The following is a 22858-nucleotide window of genomic DNA, read 5'->3' as shown; positions in this document are numbered from 1 at the left end:
ATGAGGTTCATTCTGAGCTGACCCGGTCCTAAGGCAAAGAATTCGTCACCCGAACCCGCTTGTCCTCAGATCCACCTCAGAGCATCCTGGGGGAATCTCGGCATTCTTCTCCACATCGCCAAGTTCTCCGTGGGGTGTGGGTGGCCCGACGCATTCCCGGAAACTGCCTTTGCTGTTTCTGCCATCAGAAGCTTCGATCAATGGATTCACGTTCTTACCATAGGCAATTTCTGGGCTAGGTTTTCAGAGTCCAAACCAAATATGTGCCACTACTAAAGAGTAAGCTGTGAGCTCTGCTTCAGGGGCTTCCAGAAAGGCTTAAATACGCAAGCTTCTTTCCATAATATTTTTGTCTTGGTTTACCTTCGTCAGTTATGGAAATGATTTCAGGCAGGCGATAGAAGGTAATGAAAAGAGAAGAAAGCTAAAAATGTGTGTGTGTACACACATACATGCACACACATGTGTACACACACACACGTACATACCTGCCTACACATATGCACATATATTCCCATATGTAGAAACTTATCTGCCACATTTATAGATTAAAATAAAATGAGGATTAAAAAATTAAAGTTGCTATATTAAAACACTCTTTTAGAATTTATGTTTTTCTAGAGTTTCTGAATTGAAATATTCTATGAATCCAGTAAGTCTTACTACATTACCATAGGAAAATCTGACCTAAATCACTATGATTTGTCTCATGAAAAGGGGTGGGGGAGGAGAAAAAAGCTTGTTTTCACACCATTTATGTTAACAAAACTTAATAAAAGCTATAGACTGCAGCAGTCTCACCTTGTGTTTTTACTGTTTGGTAGCTATGAATTGAAACTTCCTAAAAATGATTTATGAATGCAGAGTTATCAAGCCTATATTCAAATTGCATCCCCCCTTTTATAGGAATATCCCATGGTCCTCCCATTACTCATTCCTGGCGGAACCTGACCACAGCTGGCTCGACCCTTTGCACACTCAACCATCTGCGGTCATCTCAGGCTCCGAATGCACTACCTGCAACAACCGATATTTCTTTTGCATTATTTGCTTTTTATGGAGCTATCAGCCTAAGAGCCTCTGTGCTTAGAAATTCAAATCAGCTTCAAGTCCTGTCCGGGCCATGCGCTATCATCTTGTGTCGGGGGAGAACTAGGCTCCAAAGGACATTTCATTATTAATAAAAATAATGGAGAGAGAGAGAGAGTAAAAAAAGGCTTGAAAGGGATCACTGCCCAGTAGGAGCCCGGTTCTTTACCTGTGTTTGAAAGACTTTCATTTCTTTCCCAGGCAGCATGGTCTCTGGGGGATGAAAAGAGTCGACTGTGGATCTGTAAGATAAACAGAAACCTTTCCCAGTTTTATATTTTTATTTGCCTGATACATAATCATAAATCATGACCATTACTATTTAAAAACCAGAAAATGTCCCGAGAATCTTTCCATTCTTCCAAGAAAGAACTACACATTGAAATGAATACTTATTTCCATTTTTTCCTGCATTACCTCTGCTGATGAATGGTAGGTTTCTGATAATTTCAAAATGCACAAGAAGGAAGGAAAGGACAGGAAAAAACTATAATCAGCTAACATTGATCTTGCCAGTAGATCAAAGAACCACATTCAATATTTCTTTTCTATCCCATCACAGTGCTGAAGAGGTGTTGAAGTAAAATTGGACTTTCGATAAATATTGATAAATTGATGAATGATGAGCAATCAAATTTCACAAATTAGCTTTCAGGGCCCAGTGAAAATAAGATTCATATATACAAACAGATTCTTCTATCGGCAAGTGTGATTATTATGCTGATTTTCTCACCCATAGGCAAAGGTTTGTTCTGGAAGCTTACTCTGAAAGTAGCTCATGGTAGGTAAGCCTTGGCTCTGACGTCTAACTTGTAATGACACTGTAAAGCATCTCAGTCACATTAGGTCTGCCCCCGTCACCATCATCCCCTTCGAATATACCACAGCCTTGCCCAAAAGCTCAAAATTAGCTCTTCTAACCGTCTGGTGATCTCAGCATCATTCGAATGGGCAATACATTTATGGAGTTCAAGCTCTGCCTCTAATTCTGAACTTCAGTTAACTTCTCCATCCCAGGGGGTGTGGGCTGAGTGAAGGCCTTTGGTGGTCAGTTCCCACTCTCGGCCCCTCCTCATCCCCAGCACCTGGGCAGCCAGGTGGGGAGGACCGGAGGGAAAGCTGCAGTCAGCTGGTTCAGGCCCCCACAGAAGTCTGGGCTCCCAACAGCGGGACAGGACCTGGATGGGCCAGAGTGAGACCAGGGGAATTAAAGGCCCACCCCATTTCTGCCAGCCCCAGGGATTCCCTTACTCAGGGCTTAAAGGAGTTGTTGCAAACTGGTGATGATGATACTAGCAATAATGACAAGCACTGATGATTACTGAGGCTTCCTGTGTGCCAGTTGTTGTGCTAATGCTTGTTGCACACCATCTCCTTGAATTCTCACAATGCCTGGAAGCGTGTGCTGTTCCCCGTTTCACTGCGGCAGATGAGGCCATAACAGGCCAAGGTCACGATGGGGTGCAATGGGCCAGAGTTCAGACCTTAAAGCCTGGGCTGTCGGCCGGTGTGTTTCAAATATTACTACTTTTTTTTTTTTACTAAGTATTATTATTTGGCTATTTGACCATGTCTAGCTATACTTATGGGATAGATAGCATGTCCTTTTCCCAAACTCAGCATGGACATGTCACAGGTGATACTACATAAGAGATGAACAAACTTTTCAGCAAGGAAATAAAGGGTGCAGCAACATTGCAATGGGTTGGAAAATAATTTAAATTCTAAGTTCAGCAGAAGGCAAGAAATAATCTCTCTGTTGCTTCAAACACCCAATCTAGAGGGTCTGGAAGATGTGGGAAGGGGGTAGAGTGCAAAAGAATTTGCACAGCAGAGATTTTAAGCTTCCTGTCTCCTTTGCTGTTGTCCTCTATGGCTCCGTTAAGAAAGATTCTTGTATGTATTTTTTTAACGAAACTCTATCAAGTCTGGAAAGTTAATTAACCCAGGACATCAACAACATAGAATTAATTTTTCCCTGGCAAGCTCCTGGTGCACCACACAATGCTCTGTTGAGAGCCCCAGTGCTGTGGTGAGGTGACAAATGCCGCAGTGCCCCAGTGTAGACGGAAGCAGACTGATGGCCCCCACCGCCTCTGCCAACTCCTGGCCCCTCCCAAGCCCAAGAGCCGTCTTCTGCAGACTCCAGGCTCTACAGATCCAAGAATTCCCAGTGATAGGGTGATTCAGGAACCTCTTTCATCAACTGATCCCAATCTCAATCCAACAGCGACAGAAGGTGCTGGACAAAACATGGCTTCGGTTCTCCTTTCAGCTGGTTGCTCACTGTAATTTCTTCAGGCAGAAAGTGGGAGGGAGGAAGGAAGGGAAAAAGAGAAGAAGCAAGGGAGGGAGGAAAGGAGGATGGATAAATGGGAGAGACAGAAGGAGGGAGGGTGGGAGGGAGTGCAGTGGAAGAAAGGAAGGAGGAAAAAGAGGGAGGGAGGGAAGGGAAACCGATGGGAAAGAGAAGGAGGTGGGAAGGGTAGATGGAGGGAAGGACACAGAAGAGGTGAGGGGAGACGGGGGAGGAGGCAGAGCTCTTGGTCAAGTGTCGGGACATATAAGGTGGACTCCAGCCCCCTGTCTGCGATGCCCAGGATGCACAGAACTCAGCAATTTCCCTACTTGTAGACGGGAAGGCATGGCTGTAGCCCTTCCTATTTGCTCCTCACAGACAGAGTCTAATGAGCCCAGAGCTACTTTGTGAGCAAGCCTCAGTCATTCCCAACTCAGTCCTTTCAAGACTGTGCCCCCTTTGAATTGCTGAGCCATTAGGGTACTATTTAGTGAGTGGAAACAGTGACTTATCAAAGCCACACATGGAGGGAAAAGATTTAAGACTCCTGTTCCAGCTTGGTTGAAGCTAGAGGTAACAGGACAGACTCTTACTGAGTCACCTGGGGCTGGGCTATTACTTCATTGGATCCTCCCAATAACTCAGGGAGGCAGGTGTGATCATTCCTAGTCCCATTTTACAGATGAGAATGTTGAGGCACAGAGAGCTTAAGTAACTAGTGAACCCATGAAGGAGCCCAAATGGGGACCCAGGCAATTGGAGTCTTTCCTTAGGAACAGAAAACCACAATTAGGGCCAAGCACATTAAAAGGCCATATCATGATTTTGTAGAACATTCCAGTTTGCAAACTTCTTTTGTATGCATGACCTCATTTTGATTCCCCAAAGTCCTCAAGAGGTGGTCAGGACACATAAGGTCTTTTTAGATGAAGAAACCAGAGCCCAGAAGAGGCGAGGGACATAAAATCCCAAGAACAAGAAAACAGCGGCTCCACACATACACTAGCCTGCCTGACCCCTGTCCAATGTTCCTTCCATCACCCCACCTGCCACCTCCCAGAGTCCATCCCTCCCAGGACTGTCACCAACCAAAGCTCTGTGGCCAAGCCTGGTAACTGCTAAGACATCAATAAACATTAGTCAATCGATCCGTGAGTTCTGGCAGCAGCAAGAGGTGGTGCTGGAGTGAGCTTTGAAAACACTGCAACTATAATAATACTAGAACCTTCCATTTCTAGAACACACAATGCTTTACAAAACAACTCTCGCAATCACTCACTCGATCCTCCCAAGCCCTGCCATAATAGCTGGGCTCTAATGAGCCAATGTGTTATTTGGATTTTTTGTTTGTTTGTTTGTTTGCTGTTTTTGCTGTTTTCTGGCTCTGCCTTCAAAATATCTGAGTGCTCACTGTACATCCAGAATCCCCACCTGCAACTTTAAAATCCATAAAGTTCTGAAACCTGAACACTTTCTCCAAGTTGGTAGCAACCTAATTTAATACCAAAACCTTGCCTCAACTAACCTGAATCTGTTTATAATATTAATGTGTGCCAATTAGTGTGAATATTCATACTTTATACTGCAAAACCATGAATGTGCTTAATTACAGGTGCTACCCCAGACCTCACTGGGGATGTTGTATAATTTATGGTACATGCACAACAAATCCAAAAATTTGTTGACTCACATTTGGCACCGAGAGTTTTGGGTGGGGAGTTGTGGATTAGTACAGCACGCTTTTAATGAGCACCTCTCAAATATAGTCCCTGGGTTTCGGGTTTTCCATCTACCCCTCATCCAGTCCTCATATCAACCGCCACAAAACAGGCATTCTCATCTGCATTTTAGAGATAGGACACTGGGGTACAGAGAGATTAAGTAATTTGCTGTAGGTCACATAGCTACTAAATGCCAGGTTCAAACCCAGTCTGAATCAAATGCCCTCGCTTTTCACCCCTGCATCCTTCTCTTCTCCAAATGGAACAAGGCATTCTTAGCACTCTCCGTTTTAGCATGCTTGGGGGTATTGGTGGGGCAGAGTTAGTGATGGCTCCTGGACTTTGTAAAGCTCTGAGCAAGCAAAACCAGGCCTGAAACTTCATACACCTCGGCAAAGAAGACAGGAGAGAAAACAGATGGGGATTTCCAGCCCTACACACAATGCCACTTCCGTAACCCCCCACTTTGCCTCTTCTGGGTGCTGCATGGTTCAGAGAGGAAACAGACCCCCACAGCTACTTATATCCCAAGGAGCAGAAGACTAAGGGTGGATTTTTTGATTCGGTCTTCTCTTTAGGATGATGCAGGCACTGTTGGATTCTAGAAAGGAAAGAAGGGCTATCTCTTTTCAGCATCTCTAGATCTGCCTCTGGTGGGGTGCAGGAGGTCCTGCTGGAGAACAGATAGCACATGGGGTGATGGACTCTGGGTGGGACACCATATGGTGAGCACAGCCTCTCCTGGGGCAGGTGTACACTCTCCGCAGCTAATCTAGATGCACGATTGATCTTTGCCAATGTTCCATGTTTGTATTCAATCTTCTGAACTCTCTTCTGCAACAATAATTAATATCGGACCAGTTTACGGAGCAAGTGTATTTTTCTGGTTAATGCAACCCTGCACCTATAATAACTCAAAACTGAGATTTATCACTCTGCTACGATTCCCTCTTCATGCTTCATCTCTCCATGTTTACATCTGGTTTAACTTTTTCTAATCTAAAATAAATCAGCATGAAAAGCATTAGATTTTTCACTTAGTTTCTCAATTGCCTTTTATTACTGAGATAATATCCCTTATCTGACTGCAAATGGCGGGATGGTTCCCTAGTTAGGACCTGAATGACTATGTTGCAGTCAAATCTTTCCATCTCTCCTTGTTTCTCCTTCACTTTTGCTTTCAAGGGTGGTGTCTACTGGGGTTCTGGGTTGAAAATGAGACAAATCAAGACGCAAAGAGGATATATTATTTCAATCATTCCTTCTCTTGTGAGACCCAAGGAGGGAAAGAGCCTCCCGTTGGCTGTTCAATGACAAGTGCTCTGCAGAGAGAGCACCCTTCATTTCCCACCTGAGTGACACCCAGATTTCAGCCCCCAACTGTTTACAGGTACAAATGAGAGCAGCAGTGACGAAGCACTTGGCTGGATATTTCCATGAAAACATCAAGCATGGGGGAGAAAGAATTCCAAGATATAGGCGTATTAATTACCCAGTCACAAGGTCAAATTTAGCCAAAATATTTTGTGTGTCAGAGCAGTAGATTTTCCCTGATTGCTTAAGTATTCCTTTCAGCATGTTCTATTTTGTTTCCTATCATTTGCAACATTTTCTCCTTACCTTAAAATGTGAGCTGATGATTCCTGAAATGGAATCCATTTCTTGTACCACATGGAAACTTTTTTCCCCAGTAATTGTTTACCATCACTGTCTACTTTCCCTCAATTATAACCCCAAACTCTTGAAATACTTACAAATCGAGTACACTGGTTACTCTGACTTTGGAACATCTCAGAAGGTTTTGAGAACTCAATGGCCTACTTGACCCTACAACTTTTAACCCAACTGCCATTGCTAATCTTCTTTCAAAGGAACCTAGACCAACAAAAGAAGAAAAAAAGAAAAGAAAGAAGGCATCCCTATTCTTCGTCTCCCTGGCCTGTTTGCATGGAACTCCTCACCCAGACCTTTGGAGAAAGGCCATATTATTATCTTACAGTGGTGGTGGCTTTTTGCAATTTTTTTTCCACCTAAACCGATAAAAAGCAATGTAAGAGCAGCCTTTTTAGAGTTGACTTTGACACCTCTCACCTTCTCAAAATTAGGGAAAGTGATGGCTTTTACTTATCAGAAGAACAACAGTCCTTAGAGGCCTGGTAAAAGCATAATAATAACAGCCACACTTTCTGGAGTACTCACCATGTTCCAGGCACGGTGTGAGATGCCCAGCAGGTGTTATGTAATTTCTAAGGCAACTTGTACTGGTTTGTATATATTATGCTCCCCAGAAAAAGTCATGTTCTTTGATCAATCTTGTGGAGGCAGATATATTAGTGTTGATTAGATTGGAATTCTTTTAGTGTTTCCATGGAGATGTGACTCAAATCAACTGTGAGTGAAACGTTTGATTGGATAATTTCCATGGAGGTGTCACCCTGCCTGTTCAGGGCGGGTGTTAATTGGATCACTGGAGTCGTATAAAGGAGTTCACACACAGAAGGACCTCAGAGCAACTGAGAGTGACATTTTGAAGAACAGCTGCAGCTAAGAGAGGACAGAACGCCCCAAGAGCAACACTTGGGAGAACACCATTCTGAAACGCAACTTGGGAGTGAGGAGATGCCAGCCACGTGCCTTCCCAGCTAACAGAAGTTTTCCAGAAACCTTTCTCCAGTGAAGGTACCCTACTGTTGATGCCTTTGTTTGGACATTTTCATGGCCTGCAGACTATAAACTTCGTAACCAAATAAACCCCCTTTATAAAAGCCAATCCATTTCTGATGTTTTGCAAATGGCAGCATTAGCAAATCGGAACACAGCTCTATAAGGAAGGTGCCATTATTAACCCCATTCTACACATGAGGAGCCATTAGTCTCCATCATTTCATTAATAATATTATCAATAATAATGTGATAAACAATTAAGCATTAATGAGCTCCTGCTAAGAGCCAAACGCTGCCCTAAGTGTTTCCCATGTTCATTTTATTTAAGCGCCCTAGATGAAGGCAGTATCATCAACTCCACTCACTAAATAAGCACCTAATGCTTGGAGAAGCTAAGAGTTTGTGTGAAGTCACAGGGTTAGTAAATGGCAGAGTCCAGTTAAGAATACAAGTGTTCCAGTTTGCTAATGCTGCCCGTTATGCAAAATATCAGAAATGGATTGGCTTTTATAAAGGGGGGGCATTTGGTTACAAAGTTACAGTCTTAAGGCTATAAAGTGTCCAAGGTAAGGCATAAGCAATAGGGTACCTTCACTGAAGGATGGCCATTGGCGTCCAGAGAACCTCTGTTAGCTTGGAAGACACGTAGCTGGTGTCCACTTGCTCTCAGGTTGCATTTCAAAATGGCATTCTCCAAAATGTTAGTGTCGGGTTCCAATGGCCATCTTCAAAACGTGTCTCTCAGATGCAGCTCCTCACTCAGTTCCTGTACGTTCTTCAAAGTGTCCCTCTTGGCTGTAGCAAGCTTACTCCTTCTGTCTGAGCTTTTATAGGGCCCCAGTGAACTAATCAAGGCCCACACTGAATGGGAGGGGCCACGCCGCCATGGAAATTATCTAATCAGAGTTATCACCTACAGTTGGGTGGGTCACGTCTCCGTGGAAACACTCAATCAAAGAATTACAATCTAATCAACACTAATAACGTCTGCCCCCACAAGACTATATCAAAGAACATGGCGTTTTGGGGGCATAATACATCCAAACTGGCACATCAAATTTACTTGAATCGGGGCTCAAGCCCTCGCCCCTCTGCTGCCTCCATGTAACATCATCTGTTTAATTAAGGTGGTAGAAGTAGTATCTGAAACTTACCATGCTCACAAAAGACAACACAGTTCATGATTCGAGTTATATTCCATTCCAGAATAGGCAAAACTATCACAGCAGAGAGCAAATTGGCGGCTGCTAGGGGCTGGCTGGGGGAGGGCACTGATCCAAAGGACACAGGGAACTTTCAGGAGTGGTGGAGATGTTCTACGTCACGGTTTTGGTGCTGGTGACATGCTGTTAGCAGTTGTCAAAACAAAATAAACTGGACACTTAAAAAGGTATGGATACTAATTTAAGTCAATTATAGCTTAATAAAGCTTAATAAAGTTGATTTTTAAAACACATATTAGGAATAAACCCCAGATTAGCCTACAGTTTCAATTCAATGAACACATAGTTTGTGCACGAAATAATACCTGGACCCCATCCTCTGGGATCTCAACCTCTAGTTGGAAGACCTACAACCGAGAGCTCTTAGGTGCTTATAGCTCACATTAAATAAACACAAGTAAGTGCAGGGCCAGATCCGTGGGCATGCAACCTGCACATGGCTTAATGCTCTGCTATCACTGTCTTGAAATTCTTAATGTCACCTTTGTACCTGTGTTTTGTAGTTGAAGCTCAATGGGATCTGGGAATAGCAGACAAGTTCAGGATACATGACTGCTGCTTTTTCTTGCCACCCCGTTCACAGAAAGCATTCACGAAGTTCCATGTGCATGGAATTCTGGTGGATCTATGGTGCATGGGAGCTCATGGAAACTCAAAGCAGATAAAGATAGGTGTGTTACATCTATGACCGAGTAAGCCAGGGCTCAGACAGTCCTGAGAAACCTGCTTCAATCGCAGAAAGAATACAGTTGATTCCTAAGAAATCTAATCACCAAGGAGCCCCTCAGGTGACTTCCCTGTGTCAGCCAACCACTCACGCTGAACATGATGATGTAAAGAAAAGGGAAAGAAAGGGCAGCACGTGGTTCTTTCCCTTTCCATCTGCCCTGGCTCATCAGTAAGCTGAAGGTAGAGGTGCTGGCAGAATGTGATTGCATCAGGAAGTGAAAAGAAAACAGCTGCATTAGTTTGTGCAGGCTTCCCACTGTTCTCCTAATTAAACACGTATATCCATGGCATGTTTGAGATACAAAATATGAATGGGCCATTAGGTGATTCAACATATGATTTAATGCTTTCATATTTGTGCTGAAAACTGGCATTGCACTGTTTAGATGAATAGCAAAATTCAAGGTAATAATTTAAAACATTAATTTTTCTTTACTTAGATTGATATTCAATACCAAATCAAAAACACTGTGACAAATCAAGAAAGAGACCACAGGAAAAAAAAAAGAAAAAGATTTCATAGTACTTTTAGTGGCACTTTCCTCTGCTTTTTTAATAAGGGGACCCACATTTTCATTTTGCACTGGTACCTGAAAATTATGTAGCCAATCAACTGTGTCTTGTGGAACTGTGCCATGGAGTCTTCATAATTTTTGTTTCCTGGATACCCGACAGCTAGCAGAGTGGCATATACACATGGGGAGCTGCACAAAGTTTCCTTCCTGGATATTAAACCAGCATTGAGCAGCAAACAGTGCCGAATTGAGCAGCGACATCTCCCACAGATTCTTGGCCTCCTCTTTGCATATTCATCAACTGAGGCACAGTCCCTCTGACACGTGACCTCGCCCATCACCGTCCATCAGGCTGACTCCGAACCGGAGAGCCGGGCGAGGCAGGTAAGCCGGAGCCAATCACTGAGCAGCCAGCCCTGCAGAACTCATTAGTGAGGAGTAGAGCACATTTGTAGCTAAAATAATGGGCTTCCTGAACTTTCTGTAAATAGAGGGTTGAATTGCAAGCATCTGAGCCCTGATGTGGAGGAGTCTCCTGGGGGCCGCTGCACTTGCTGTGGGCTGGAGGCTGCTTGGCCGGGAAGCTGTTTCTTGTTTTAGATACAAGATGGCGAACAATTTGTTGTCTACTTTGAGAAAATATTTTCCCCACTCAACTTCAGCACTATTTGTTTCTGTGATGCATTATTATCCCTAAATTCTGGCTATTTTCCAAGGAACTCGTTTATGGCGCTGCCTCAAAGTCCTTTCTGGAAGGAGAAGGGATGCAAATTAGACTGAGAGAGAGGAGGTTAAACAAGTCCTCTATGTGGAAACTGATTAATGAAAAGAGTGATAAAACAAGTGACCTGCATCTTGGAGCTTCCCTGGGGGCAAACTAGAGCTGATATCTCTCTGTTTCTTTCTCTGACGATCACTGAAAAATGAGTGAAGCTGTAAGCAGCCTAATATAAGCACTGAATCAGAAGAAAATCTAAATGCATCAACCATTATCCATCCTGGCCTTAGGTTTCAGGCACTTTCATTCATTCATGCAGGCATCCCACAAATGTTCATTAAAGGCTGACCTGGTGTTGGGGGCACAGCGTTGAGAGTAGATCGGGGTGCTTTTCCTTACACAGCCCCACACAGAAGGCTCCAACCCTTATGCCTTCATTTCCAAGGGATTCTTTTATTGTTTGTTCCCCACAGACCCAAAAACTTAAAATAAGTGTGGTAGGCAGAATTCTCACACAGCCACCAAAAGTCCCACCCTCTTTGTGTACTCCTGTATGAGCACACCCCCTTGAGTGTGAGCAGAACCTGTGAATATGCTGGATTATCACTCCCATGATCATGTTACCTTCTGTGGCACATGGGATTTTGCAGATGTAACAGAGGTCGCTGATCAGTTCACTTTGAGTTCATCCAAAGGGAGATTATCCTGGATGGGCCTAACCTATTCAGGTGAGCCTTGAAAATAAATTAGAGAGAGTCCAAGCATCACTGATCCTCCTTCTGACCTTGAAGAATCAGACAGTCCTGGTGTGAACTTCCAGTGGAGGGGACCATGTGGAAAGGGCCTGAATGTGGCCTCTGGGAATTGAGAGTAGTCCCCAGCTGTCAACCAGCAAGAAAACAGGGAACTTCAGTCCTATAACCACAAGGAACTGAATTCTGTCAACAACCAGTGAAGGTGGAAGAGAGTTCTTGGCTTCACACGTGATTGCAGCCCCAGCTGATAACTTGATTCAAAGCTAGAGAGATCCTAAACAGAGGATCCAGCTAACCCACACCTAAACTTCTGACCTAGAAAACTGTGAAATATAAATGGGGCTGTTTTAAACTGCTAAAGCTGTGGTAATTTGTTACACATCAATTAAACACTAACACAGATAGTGTCTACCAAATTGTTTTTCCTTTTTCTATTTATCTGTGATCCTGCACTAAATTAATATAATCCCAGCCATAAGTAAAGAAGCTAGTGACTTAGTGAAATTATGTCAGAGAATCATGAGGAAACATTCCTTTTCTCTTGGGCTCAAGATCTCCCAATGATATTGTACCACCATGTTGGGAAACATGAAATGTATACTAACATGGCATGGGATATCTTTGACCATCTGCCCTCATATATATATATATGTCTGTATATATATACACACACACACACACATACACACATGTATATATGTTTGACAAGCAATGTTTTTTCATGTATTTCATCAAATTTGGAAATTGTTCAGACATTATTTCTTAAAATCCTTTTCCTGCTTCCCCTCTCCCCTGACTCTTTCTGAGACTAATTGTACATGTGTTTAATCTCTTGATATGGTCATACAGGTAACTAAGGTTTGTCCTCCTTTTTTTAAGTTTTTCCCCCTTCTCAGGACTTCTGTTTAGATAGTTTCTATTGCTATACCTTCCAGTTCACTAATCTCTTCATCTGCCGCATCTAATCTACTGTTAATTTATCCAATGAAATTTTCTCAAGTAGATTGCATTTTTCCTTGTCTAGAAGTTCCATTTGGTTCTTTTTCTATATCTTCCATTTATCTCTTTATTATGTTGATGTTTTCCCTTAAATTCTTGAATTCACAGGAAAAATAGTATATTTTTAATAGCTCTTTTAAGGTCTTCTCTTGCTAATTCAATCATCTCTGCCATTTCTGAGTCTGCTTCTATTAAGTAGTATTAAGTCACATTTCCCTGCTGCATGTCTAGTGATTTCTAAAACTGAGATAAAATTCACATAACATGACATTCACCATCCAATTTTGTAGCCTTTAGTACATTCACAATGTTGAACAACTGCCACCTCGATCTAATTCCAGAATATTTTTGTCACACCAAAAAGGAAACCACATATCCATTAGTGGTTGTTCCCAATTCTCCCCTACCCCTGGTTCTTGGAAACTACTAATCCACTTTCTGTCTCCATGGATTTCCCTAATCTGGACTTTCATGTGAAGGGAATCTTACAGTGTGTGGTCTTTTGTCTCTGGCTTCTTTCACTTACCATTATGATTTTTCTACTAATGTTTTATGGGATGTTAGACATTGTGATTTTATATTATTGCTTGCTGAGTTTCGTTGTAGTCCTTTAAAGAGTGCTAAACTTCATTCTGAGAATAGGTGAGCTACTTGTGGTACAGACTGATCCTTTTGAAAGTTGTTTCGAAGCTTGTTAGAGATTGTGTCTAGAGTAGCCCTTACTCTAGGGCTGGTCTAGCCACACTGTCAGGGAATGGCCCTTCTGGGGTCTCTACTGAATGCCCCTATATTCAGTGAGGTCTCCCCTCTCTGGCTGGTGGGGAACTTGAATGAGATACGGCCCTAAGTGACCCCTGAGAATGTTCACCTTACAGTAACTGTTCATTCTTTGGGAGTTCTTTGTCTGGCCCCATGGAATTTCACCCTGCATGGCACAGACTGGTTTTCAGCCAAAGTCTCAAGGGGACCTACGCTGGTTTGTAAATATTATGTCCCCCAGAAAAAGTCATTTTCTGTAATGCAATCTTGTGGGGGCAGATGTATTAGCATTGATTAGGTTGGAATCTTTAGATTAGGCTGTTTCCATGGAGATGTGACCCACCCAACTATGAGTGACACCTTTGATTATGGTGTGACCTCTTGATTGAATATTTCCATGGAAATGTGGCCCCGCCCATTCAGGATGGGTCTTGATTAGTTCACTGGAGTCCTATAAAAAGAGCTCACAAACAGAGGGACCTCAGAGCAACTGAGAGTGGCATTTTGGAAGAGCTTTAGCTGAGACAGACACTTTGAAGACAGACATTGCAAGCTGACATTTTGGAGCACACCATTTTGAAACGGAAACTGGGAGCAAGCAGATGCCAGCCATGTGCCTTCCCAGTAACAGAGGTTTTCCAGATGCCAATGGCTTTTCTCCAGTGAAGGTACCCTATTGTTGATGCCTTACTTTGGACACTTTATGGCCTTAAGACTGTAACTGCGCAACCAAATAAATCCTCTTTACAAAAAAGCCAATCCATCTCTGGTGTTTTGCAAAACAGCAGCATTAGCGAACCAGAACAGGACCTCACGCAGTTTTCTGGAGCTCTTTCTTGGCCTAGTTCCCTCTTCTTGGGAACTGTGCCCTGCAAATTCTGGCTTGTTCTCTCCAAATTCCAACCCCTGTCTCCTTAGCCCAGAGAGGTCACTGGGTTTGTTTAGGTTCTCTGTCTCTGCACCACAGTGCAGAAATTGCCTTTCCTTTACCTGAAATATCTTCCCTTTCCTGGCTCTTCACCCCACACTCTCAGTCTCCCCTCCGGACCTGAGGACTCCAGAACTTCCATGAAGAATGTATCCAAACGTCCCCTATCCTGTGCAGTTTAGGAGAGTTCTCAGGGTTGACATCCCAGCCTGGCACCCATTGGAAAGTCTGCCTCTGCCACCACACGATGAGCAGAGGCAGGAACCCGGGCTTTTTGACCTCTGTGTCCCCAGCACCAGGCACAGTTCCCAGAACATAGCAGGTCCTTGATACATTGTTTATTTTTTAATAGATAGGTTATCTCACATAGAGACTCACCATTTCCTGTTTAATTCATTTGCTCCCTGAGAAGGGAAAGACAACATGGCACAGCAAAACCAGAGGAGGGTGAGGACGTATGTGGGATCCAAGAACTGGGAGAAGGACCTTCCTGAAAGAACCATGGGAAGGAAAGATGCCTAAAGCAAAGAGGTAGAGAAAGAGTTCAAAGAGCTCGATAGCTCCCTCTTCCCATTTGATTCTGGCATGACTGACTTTCTCTGCGGTTAACTTGGTGTCCCCTTGGTTCCCAGATGCTGCTGACAGGAGATTCGCTGCCTCCCCCTCTTTTCCCCACCACCATGGAAGACGCACAATCTTCAGAATCGCTCAGAACTGGGCTCTTCTCACACCCAACTGTATCACTGTGCAGCCCCGAGCCTCACAGAAATTTCACTTTGGAAAAATAGGGCTGCTGTGCCTTACGCAGCTGTGGTGAGGATCACTGAGGTGATTCACAGCTCACCCGACATCAGTCTCCTTTGTTCATCCTGCCTGTCTCTCAACTGTCCTGGCACACAGTGGTCCAGCCCTTGCCACCCTCATCTCTGACTCATACCTTCCCTGCTCCCATACCCCTTCATGCACCAGCTTTCTTAACAAGGGCAGTACACAGTGGCTTCTTGGTCATTTTCTCCTGGGTTCATGCAGTTTAGAAAATATTGGCCCAGAACTTTTAGACTGAGGTGTCAGACCTGCTTCACAATCTCCTGGTTTTCACGATAAAGATTTCATGGTAAAGATTCCTGGGTCCCGACCTTTTCAGGGCTCAGGGATCTGCATTCTTAGGAAGTTCTCCTGAGGACTCTAAAAGACACTGAAATTTGAGAGCCAGAGCCACTCGACCCTTTTTAAGGGGTAAAACCCCATTTGGATCCTTGTAAATGCTCCAAAGAAGAGTCAATCTTACACGAAAAATGCCCAGTAATGGTTTCTGCCTCAACCCTGGCTTTACCAAGCAGGAATCAGATGTGTATAAACTCACATTCTCAAGAGTCTCTTGTCAAGACGGAATTTCAACCTGAATTCAGGAAAGTGTAGGCTGAGTAGAACCTGTGCACTCAAGTCATAGCCAATTGGATGACTGAGCTCTGAGTCCTTTGGGGTCTGGGGATGACCCCAACCTGAGAATGTAAGGAAGGTCCTAAGTCCATGTCACCTGACACTTTGAGCGGGGGGAAGCAGGGAGGGGAATGTTTCATCAAATTAAACAGGACAACTTGAAAAGCGGGAGCAACCATAAGTAGCACAAATATCCTGAGTCCAGGGGCTACATCTTCATGATGCAACTCTGTGGCAGAGCCGGAGATGACGTAAAAAGATATACTGGGACTTGAGCAATGACGACTCACTTTTATAGAGTGCAGCCTCCATACCAGGCCCTGGGCTTAGCCCATCATCTAGAATAAGCCCTTGAGACCTCCTTGGAACTCTATAAGGTAGATGTCACCATTGTTTTCATGGACACAGATGAGGACACTGAGGCTTAAAAAGCTCAGAAAATCTCGCCACAATCTCTCAGCTAGCAAGGATTTGAACTCAGGGGGGTCTCTCTCCAGAACCTTCCCTCCTAGCCACACCACCAACTTTTATCTACCATGTCCACTCACTTGGTTTCCCCACTTGGTATCCCCGCCAATTCCTCTGTTCCCTGGTGGCAACTGGCCAGAAGGATGTCTGGTATACCTCATAAGCCCTGGCTGCAAATGCTCTGGATCTAAAGGCTCTTTGCCTGTCACACAACAGAGCACAGTGCAGTGAAACTGACCAAGTGAAGCCCCAGGTGGGCCTCCTGGTGCACCAAAACTAAGTTTGGGGGTTGCAGGCACACCAACCTCTCTTGATGCTTCACGATGTTCCCATGGATGGCCACATCCCCAGTGGCAGTGCAGGGTGGAACTAATCTGTTCTCTGCCTGGGAGAATATGGTGGGCAGTCCATGGGGACCCGCAGGGGCTGTTGTCCCATTTTCCTTTTACTCCTTGGATTTCCTCCTCCTGGGTCTGGACAGAGGCTACCAGCGGCTGTCAGTGCAGGTGGAGGGGCTGAGGATCCTAGCAGGAGCATCAAGTACAGGTCCCCACAGCAGCCTGCCTGGGGGAAGGTGGGAGTTCCCGAGCTGTTCATGGAGAGGCAAAGCTAAGCAAAGTATTTTCTGTCCTATGTAAAGCAGCCTTTTCTCAACCCTCTTCACTCTGGAGGGGTCAGCGACTTTATTGCAGCAAGAGCCACCAGCATATCCCAGAAAAAACATCACCTGGAGGCCAGGGCTTCCGGAAGGAAAGTGAGACTTAGAAGGCTTTGATCTGGCTAAACCTCTCTAGCTTGGTTTGGAAAGAGAGAGAAATTGTTTTGCACTTCTTGATAACAGAGAGAAGAAAGAGAATGTTTGTTTCATTTCTTATTTCCTCTCAGTGACCTCTTTCTTCCTTAAATAAAATTGTCTGGAAGCCCAAGCACTTAAAACTTGAGTGCTTTTATTTCCCGAGAACTAAGGGCTCCCCACAGCCACTTGAAAGCCTTCGTGAAAGCTGATAAAGCCCTGGTGGGATTTCAGACTCCCCCGAGGACTTCCGCTTCCAGCCGCGGTGGAGAAACTGATGCCAGATTTCCCTGCCTACCTTAACACACTGGAAAGCCAGAGAGAAGTTACGAAATAAGTTTCCTGAGAGGGAAACAAGCCCAGCGGTGCTGCAACTGCCCCTGCTTTCTACTCGAAGGCCATTTCCAGGGCACAGCTCAGAGAGGGGACACTCTGCAGAGCCCAGGGGCTCACCGAGCTGAGCAGGCAGAGACCACGATCCGGAGAGGCCAAGCTGCTAGAATTTGTGGGGCCCGATGTGTAAGAGGAGGAAACGGTGAAGAAAGAAGTTTCCAGCCATCTGCAGAGGGTCCCCCTGTCTGGCTGAATACTGGCATATACGGGCTGGAGAGGAAACTACCCCAGACCAGGAAAAGAACGATCACCAAGCAGTGTGGGTGGCCACGTCTGGACTTCACAGAGAGCTGGAAATGGTTCCCATCCCACTGGCCCAAGCGGGCAGACCTTGTCACACACAGAACGTCAGAAAGTTCAAGCCTTAGTTGTAGGGCTAAATTTGTCCTGGGTCAGAGCTTCTCAGTCTCAATTCTACTGAAATTTGGGGATGGATAATTCTTGTGTGTGTGTTGGGGGGGGTGGGTTGGTTCTGGGCATTGCAGGAAATTTACAGCATCCTTGGCCCCCACCCAATAGATACCAGTAGTATCTCCCCAAGTTGTAACAACCAAAAATGTCTCTAGGTGTTGCCCAACTTCCCCTGAGGGGTGAAATCATCCCAGGTTGGGAACCACTGTCCTAGACTAAAGCCAGCTTTGGACCTACCCTAACAAACCTGAAAAGCCGGCCTCCAAGGGATCAAACTGTTTTCACACAACCTAGCCTCATGCCAGAACAAAGTCCAATACTTTTCAAAGGCATACAAGAAAATCAAACACCCAACCACGTAAAGTTTACAATATCCAAAATTCATTAACAAATTACCTGATATGCAAAAAAGCAAGAAAATATGATCCAAAACCAAGTAGTAAAATCCATCAGTAGAAACAGATGCAGAAATAACAGAAATGATGTTGATGAAATTAGCAGACAAGGACCTTACAATAACTGTTATAAATATGTTCCATACACTCGAGAAGGTAGTGGAAAGCAGGAACACGAGGAGGAGAGAAATGGAAGATGTTTTTTTAAACCCCCTAGGGAATATTTTTGCTTGTTCATTTCTGCTGTTGTTTATTGCAGATGTCTTGGTTCTGCTCTGGAGCCACTGAGTCAGAATGGCCTTAGCTGGGCCACAGGGATAGGTGGTTTTTAAAAGTCTGCCTATGTTTCTTATATCAGGCAGAATTGAGCAGAGCACCACTGGGCAAATCCAGTCATTCAATCAGTCAATCAGGATGGATAGGAAGAGGAGATGGAAGTGAAGGTTTTGAAAAATATTGAGAGGCATGGCCAAATGGTGATGAACACATACAGAAACTTCTCCTGGCTCATCTAATGATTTAATGGGTTAGAGCCGTCACAGTAGACTGATGAGCCAGCATTGGCTTACATGTCCCAGCCTGCACTTATCATCAGAAAGATCTCAACCATAAGTTAGTTGATGCCTGCTCATGTTCAAAACCCTTGAGATGAGAGCACATCGCTGAATTCTATATGGCTCACCTTCCTAAAGCTGGTGAAACCACATGCTCTGCTTTCTTGGGAATCTCAGAATGTGCTCAAGATTGAGCGCAGATAGAACTCAAATACGAGACACATCCCACTGCCCAGCTATGGCAATTTTGATGTCTGAAATCTATTGAATCCATATACGATAGATACGTTATCTGAGTATATAGATTCATATATGAGTGGGAAATGCCTCAATATATTATGTTTTTAATATTTTGGGCATTTTGGAGTCAGCAGGGATGAAAGTGCTTTGCAAATATGAAGTTGAGGCTTGTCAGCCACTATCACCACCATCTGCTTCCAGTTATCGTTACCTGGCAGCACGACAGGTTCTGCAATTGGTTTCTCAATCAAAGGCAGTTTAAGTAAGGGCATGACTGTGGCTGGGCCATTCCCAGGCTGGCAACACTCTGGGTCATGGCTTGTCCCAGGTGAAAGGTGGCTTTTCCAAAAGTTGACATAACCACAGGACTAAGGTGACAGTTTTAGAAAAATCACAGGCCACAGATCTTTAATCTCTACTCAAGTCTATTTTGCAGGTCCTCATGGGAAGGACTTGAGCTCCATAAGGCCTTTATAGAAACAAAATTTTCAGAGCTCACTTTTACTGGAGATCCAACTTGTTCTTTTAACCCAGCACCTTTGCACACTGAGAGTTCAACCCAGCAACCTTGCTCATTTTTCACCCCATCAGATACTTCATGGCAAAAGCCCAGGGCAGGTTAACCGGTGGCTTTGGCGCTGACAAGAGAGAAAGGGTCACTGGCCTGAGTCCAGTGGCGGGACCCAGAAGCTTGTTAATTGGGCTCTCTCGTCGGTTCAGCTTGGGAAATTGAGCAGAGGAGTTTCCTTCTTCCCGGGCTTCCAAATCTAAATGGTGCTGACATGCCCCAGTGAGGAGCATATGAAGAACAGTTCAATGGACTCAGAATATTTTAAATTCTGAAATGTTTGCTACTGAAAGTCAAAGACAGCTCAAAATTCAGAGGCACAAGAGGTGCATTTTCAAACTTGGCCTGCCCTCGAGCAGGGGGAGCTGGTCCTGCTTGGGCCACTTCTCAAGTCACACGGGGCACAGACAAGGACAATCCAGAGATGGCCCAATTCCTGGTGGGAGGGTCAGTCCCCCAGGGGTTCCAGACAAGCACAACCTGAGACTTGGTTCACTTTAATAGAAGACTTTAAACTCAAGGTTACCTTCAAGCAGAAACACACAACCTTAGTTTTTGGCTAAAACTGGTAGTGGGAGGTTGCACCACAGAAAATGTTATCACTGTGACTGATGGTAGACTTAAAGTTTTTACAACCTCTTGCTAAGATGCACTTTTTCCACTTTGTTATCTTCAGTTGGGCTATAGAAATAAATGAAGTTTTATGCAGAAAAAAAACGTGGTGGCAGGGGGGAGAAGGGAGAGTTGCTATTTGTCACTTAGGGGTGAAAATGGAGATATGAACACTTTTTTGAAATGCAAGATAATGTAATTCAAAAAGCTTTTCTCTCTCTCTGAAGGACTGAAAAATAACCTCAATGAAAATTATATAATGATAAAATTCTGTCCCCATCTGATTAATTACTTGTGAATAATAACATCCCTGGGTTCTTTGAATTCTATTCTAATTGCACACCTTTTGCTCTGGTTGATTTGGCAGTGAAGTAATGAACAACTGATAAATGAATTTAATTGACACCATTACTTCTGTGGCCTTTACATCTGTTGCAAACGTGGAAATCCACAATCCCAGGGCTGGAACCCGAGGGCACCAGCCTTGAACCTTGCAGAACCTGTTCCTTTCACATCACTCTTGTTCCTTTGGCCCAGTGCGGGGAACAAAAGAGCAGGAGTATTTGTCAGCAGTCACAGGAAGACTCTCATCATAACAGCATCAGAAAGGTTACTGTTTCATAAAGCATTAGCAATTTTTATATTACATTTGTCAAAGGAGATGGGTAAGTGAGCTATTCGGAGTCAATTACAATGTCGTTCATAATTTATTCCATGTACAATAAAGAGCCGATCAGATTTCATGCATGTTTACTTTCTGAGATAACAGCTTGTGGCTTGTCTAGTTGCAGAATACCAATATGCATCTGAGTAATGCGTTTATCTCACGTCGACATTTTAAGTGTCTGAAGTTCTCCTTATTTTCATAAAGTAATTTCTGCTTGAAAATCAGTGCTCACTCTCAAATAAATAAAAGACTCTTCCCCTTGGCCTAATATAAATCATTCCATTTTAACCCGATCAAGAAAAGGCACATATATTCTCCTGCATAACTCATCAGGAAAAAGGTAGGAGCTAAGAATATTTAACTCACAGAAATGCACTACAGTTTCTAAATAAGGTACAAATTATCCAACCGTCTTTGGAGCCCTCTTAAAATGTTTGCAAATGCAGGTGTGCATCATGTGTAACTGACATTCATTCTATATGTGTTCCCCTCCCCTATATTTTTAAAACCAAAACAAATTAAGAGATGGAAAAGTCTTTTAGAAACCCTCAGGAAAAACTAGAATCTGATGTGATTAATTTATCCGACCGGCTAGGCTAGCCCACTGGGCAGTCTGATGCTCTGAGCGGGGCCTCCGTGTCCTCCGAGCTAGACGGGAGCCCCTGCTTCCCACCCAGGCCTGCCTTACCTCGTATCTGCTGGCTGTCGGCTCGGCTGTTTTCAGACCTTGACACATATGGATCACACAAACTTTAGCTCTTCTCTGGGCAGGAAACCAGTTACTCTTCACAAAATCCATGATCATCACATGATTTTTCAACTCTGTCCTAAATGTTTTTATCTGAAAAGTCCGACGCGCTGCCGTTCCCACCAGGCGCTCTGCATCCCCCTTCTGGAAAGTTTTAGTAGGAATTCCAGAGCGCTGCATGACACTGGGGATCGTATGACTCCAGCTGGCGAGCCTGGCAGGCACACTTTTCTTTGTTTAACCCAGGTATTGAGTGCAGCAGGAGGGATTTGGGAATGGCCCCAGCTCACACCTCATCCAGCATTTTCCAACTCCAGAGCTAGTCCTTCCAGAATCTCTGTGGCAATTAAATGAAGAACGTGGAGATGGAAACTTCGATGGTGACCGCGCCATGCCATAAAAAAACTCCTTCTTGCCACTGGCTGCCCATCTCCAGGGCTCACGCCTGAGCTCTCCGGTAACTGGAAGTCTTCTCTGGCTTCATTTCTCTTGCCGACTGCACTCAAGTTCTGAAAACAGGATTCACCCCGCGACAGCGAGAATCAATACATTTTCCGTCTCCAGCCCCTCAAATCCAAATAAATTATTTACAGGGCTCCGAACAAAGGAACCGGGAGTGATAATTGCTGCTTTTTGGAATTCCTACTTTTTCTTGCCAGAACTGAAAGGAACAAGTGCAGACTGCCTGCCGACACAAAGAGTGTCCTCAGTTCTAGAGAAGATAAAGAAACACATTCAAGTGAAAAGCAAGCTCGCAACACAGAAGCAGTGGTGGCTGCAAGTGGGCATGAGAAAAAAGTGCTGCGTTAGGAAGCCCTTCACATGGCACAGGGGAAAACGGTGCACAGCTCAGTCAGTGTTCCGATCCTGGTTCAACCAGGCGGAGTTGCCTCAGTTTCCCCAGTGGGAAATGAGAACGAAAATACCCTACCTGCCACTCCCGGTGCTGGGAGCATCAAGTGGGCCAGTAGTGAGAAAAGAGCAGCATGGGATGGAACCACGAAGGCATCATTGGCATAGCACAGTTGCACGTTTTCTGCCTAAATTGTTTTGCCCTGTGCTCTTTCTATGCACATGTATATAACAGGGTAGAGATTTACAGGATGCTGAAAATTATTAGATTCTGAATTTCAAACCATTTAGAAATGCAAAAGTACTATATAATCCTCA

General features: G+C 44.3%; 1 protein-coding gene across 9 annotated transcripts in view; it reads right to left on the bottom strand.

The window, feature by feature from the left end:
* C15H10orf90 (chromosome 15 C10orf90 homolog) overlaps positions 1-22858 on the bottom strand; it is a 375991-nt gene that overhangs the window by 207877 nt on the left and 145256 nt on the right. For 3 of the 9 annotated variants that reach the window (XM_037804312.1, XM_037804313.1, XM_037804319.1), the window contains exons 1-2: positions 21629-22380; positions 1259-1331 (exon numbers count right to left, since the gene is read on the bottom strand). In XM_037804312.1, the coding sequence (XP_037660240.1) occupies positions 1259-1331; positions 21629-21868 (313 nt within the window). In that variant the 5' untranslated portion in view covers positions 21869-22380. Of the gene's footprint in view, positions 1-1258; positions 1332-21628; positions 22381-22858 lie in introns of those variants that run through there. The other 6 variants (XM_037804310.1, XM_037804311.1, XM_037804318.1 and 3 more) reach the window with 3 other exon arrangements.

This window comes from Choloepus didactylus, chromosome 15 (genome assembly GCF_015220235.1).
Source record: "Choloepus didactylus isolate mChoDid1 chromosome 15, mChoDid1.pri, whole genome shotgun sequence".
Classification (NCBI taxonomy): domain Eukaryota; kingdom Metazoa; phylum Chordata; class Mammalia; order Pilosa; family Megalonychidae; genus Choloepus; species Choloepus didactylus.
The sequence above is the reverse complement of the archived record's forward strand: the minus strand, read 5'-3'. Positions and strand labels throughout refer to the sequence as shown.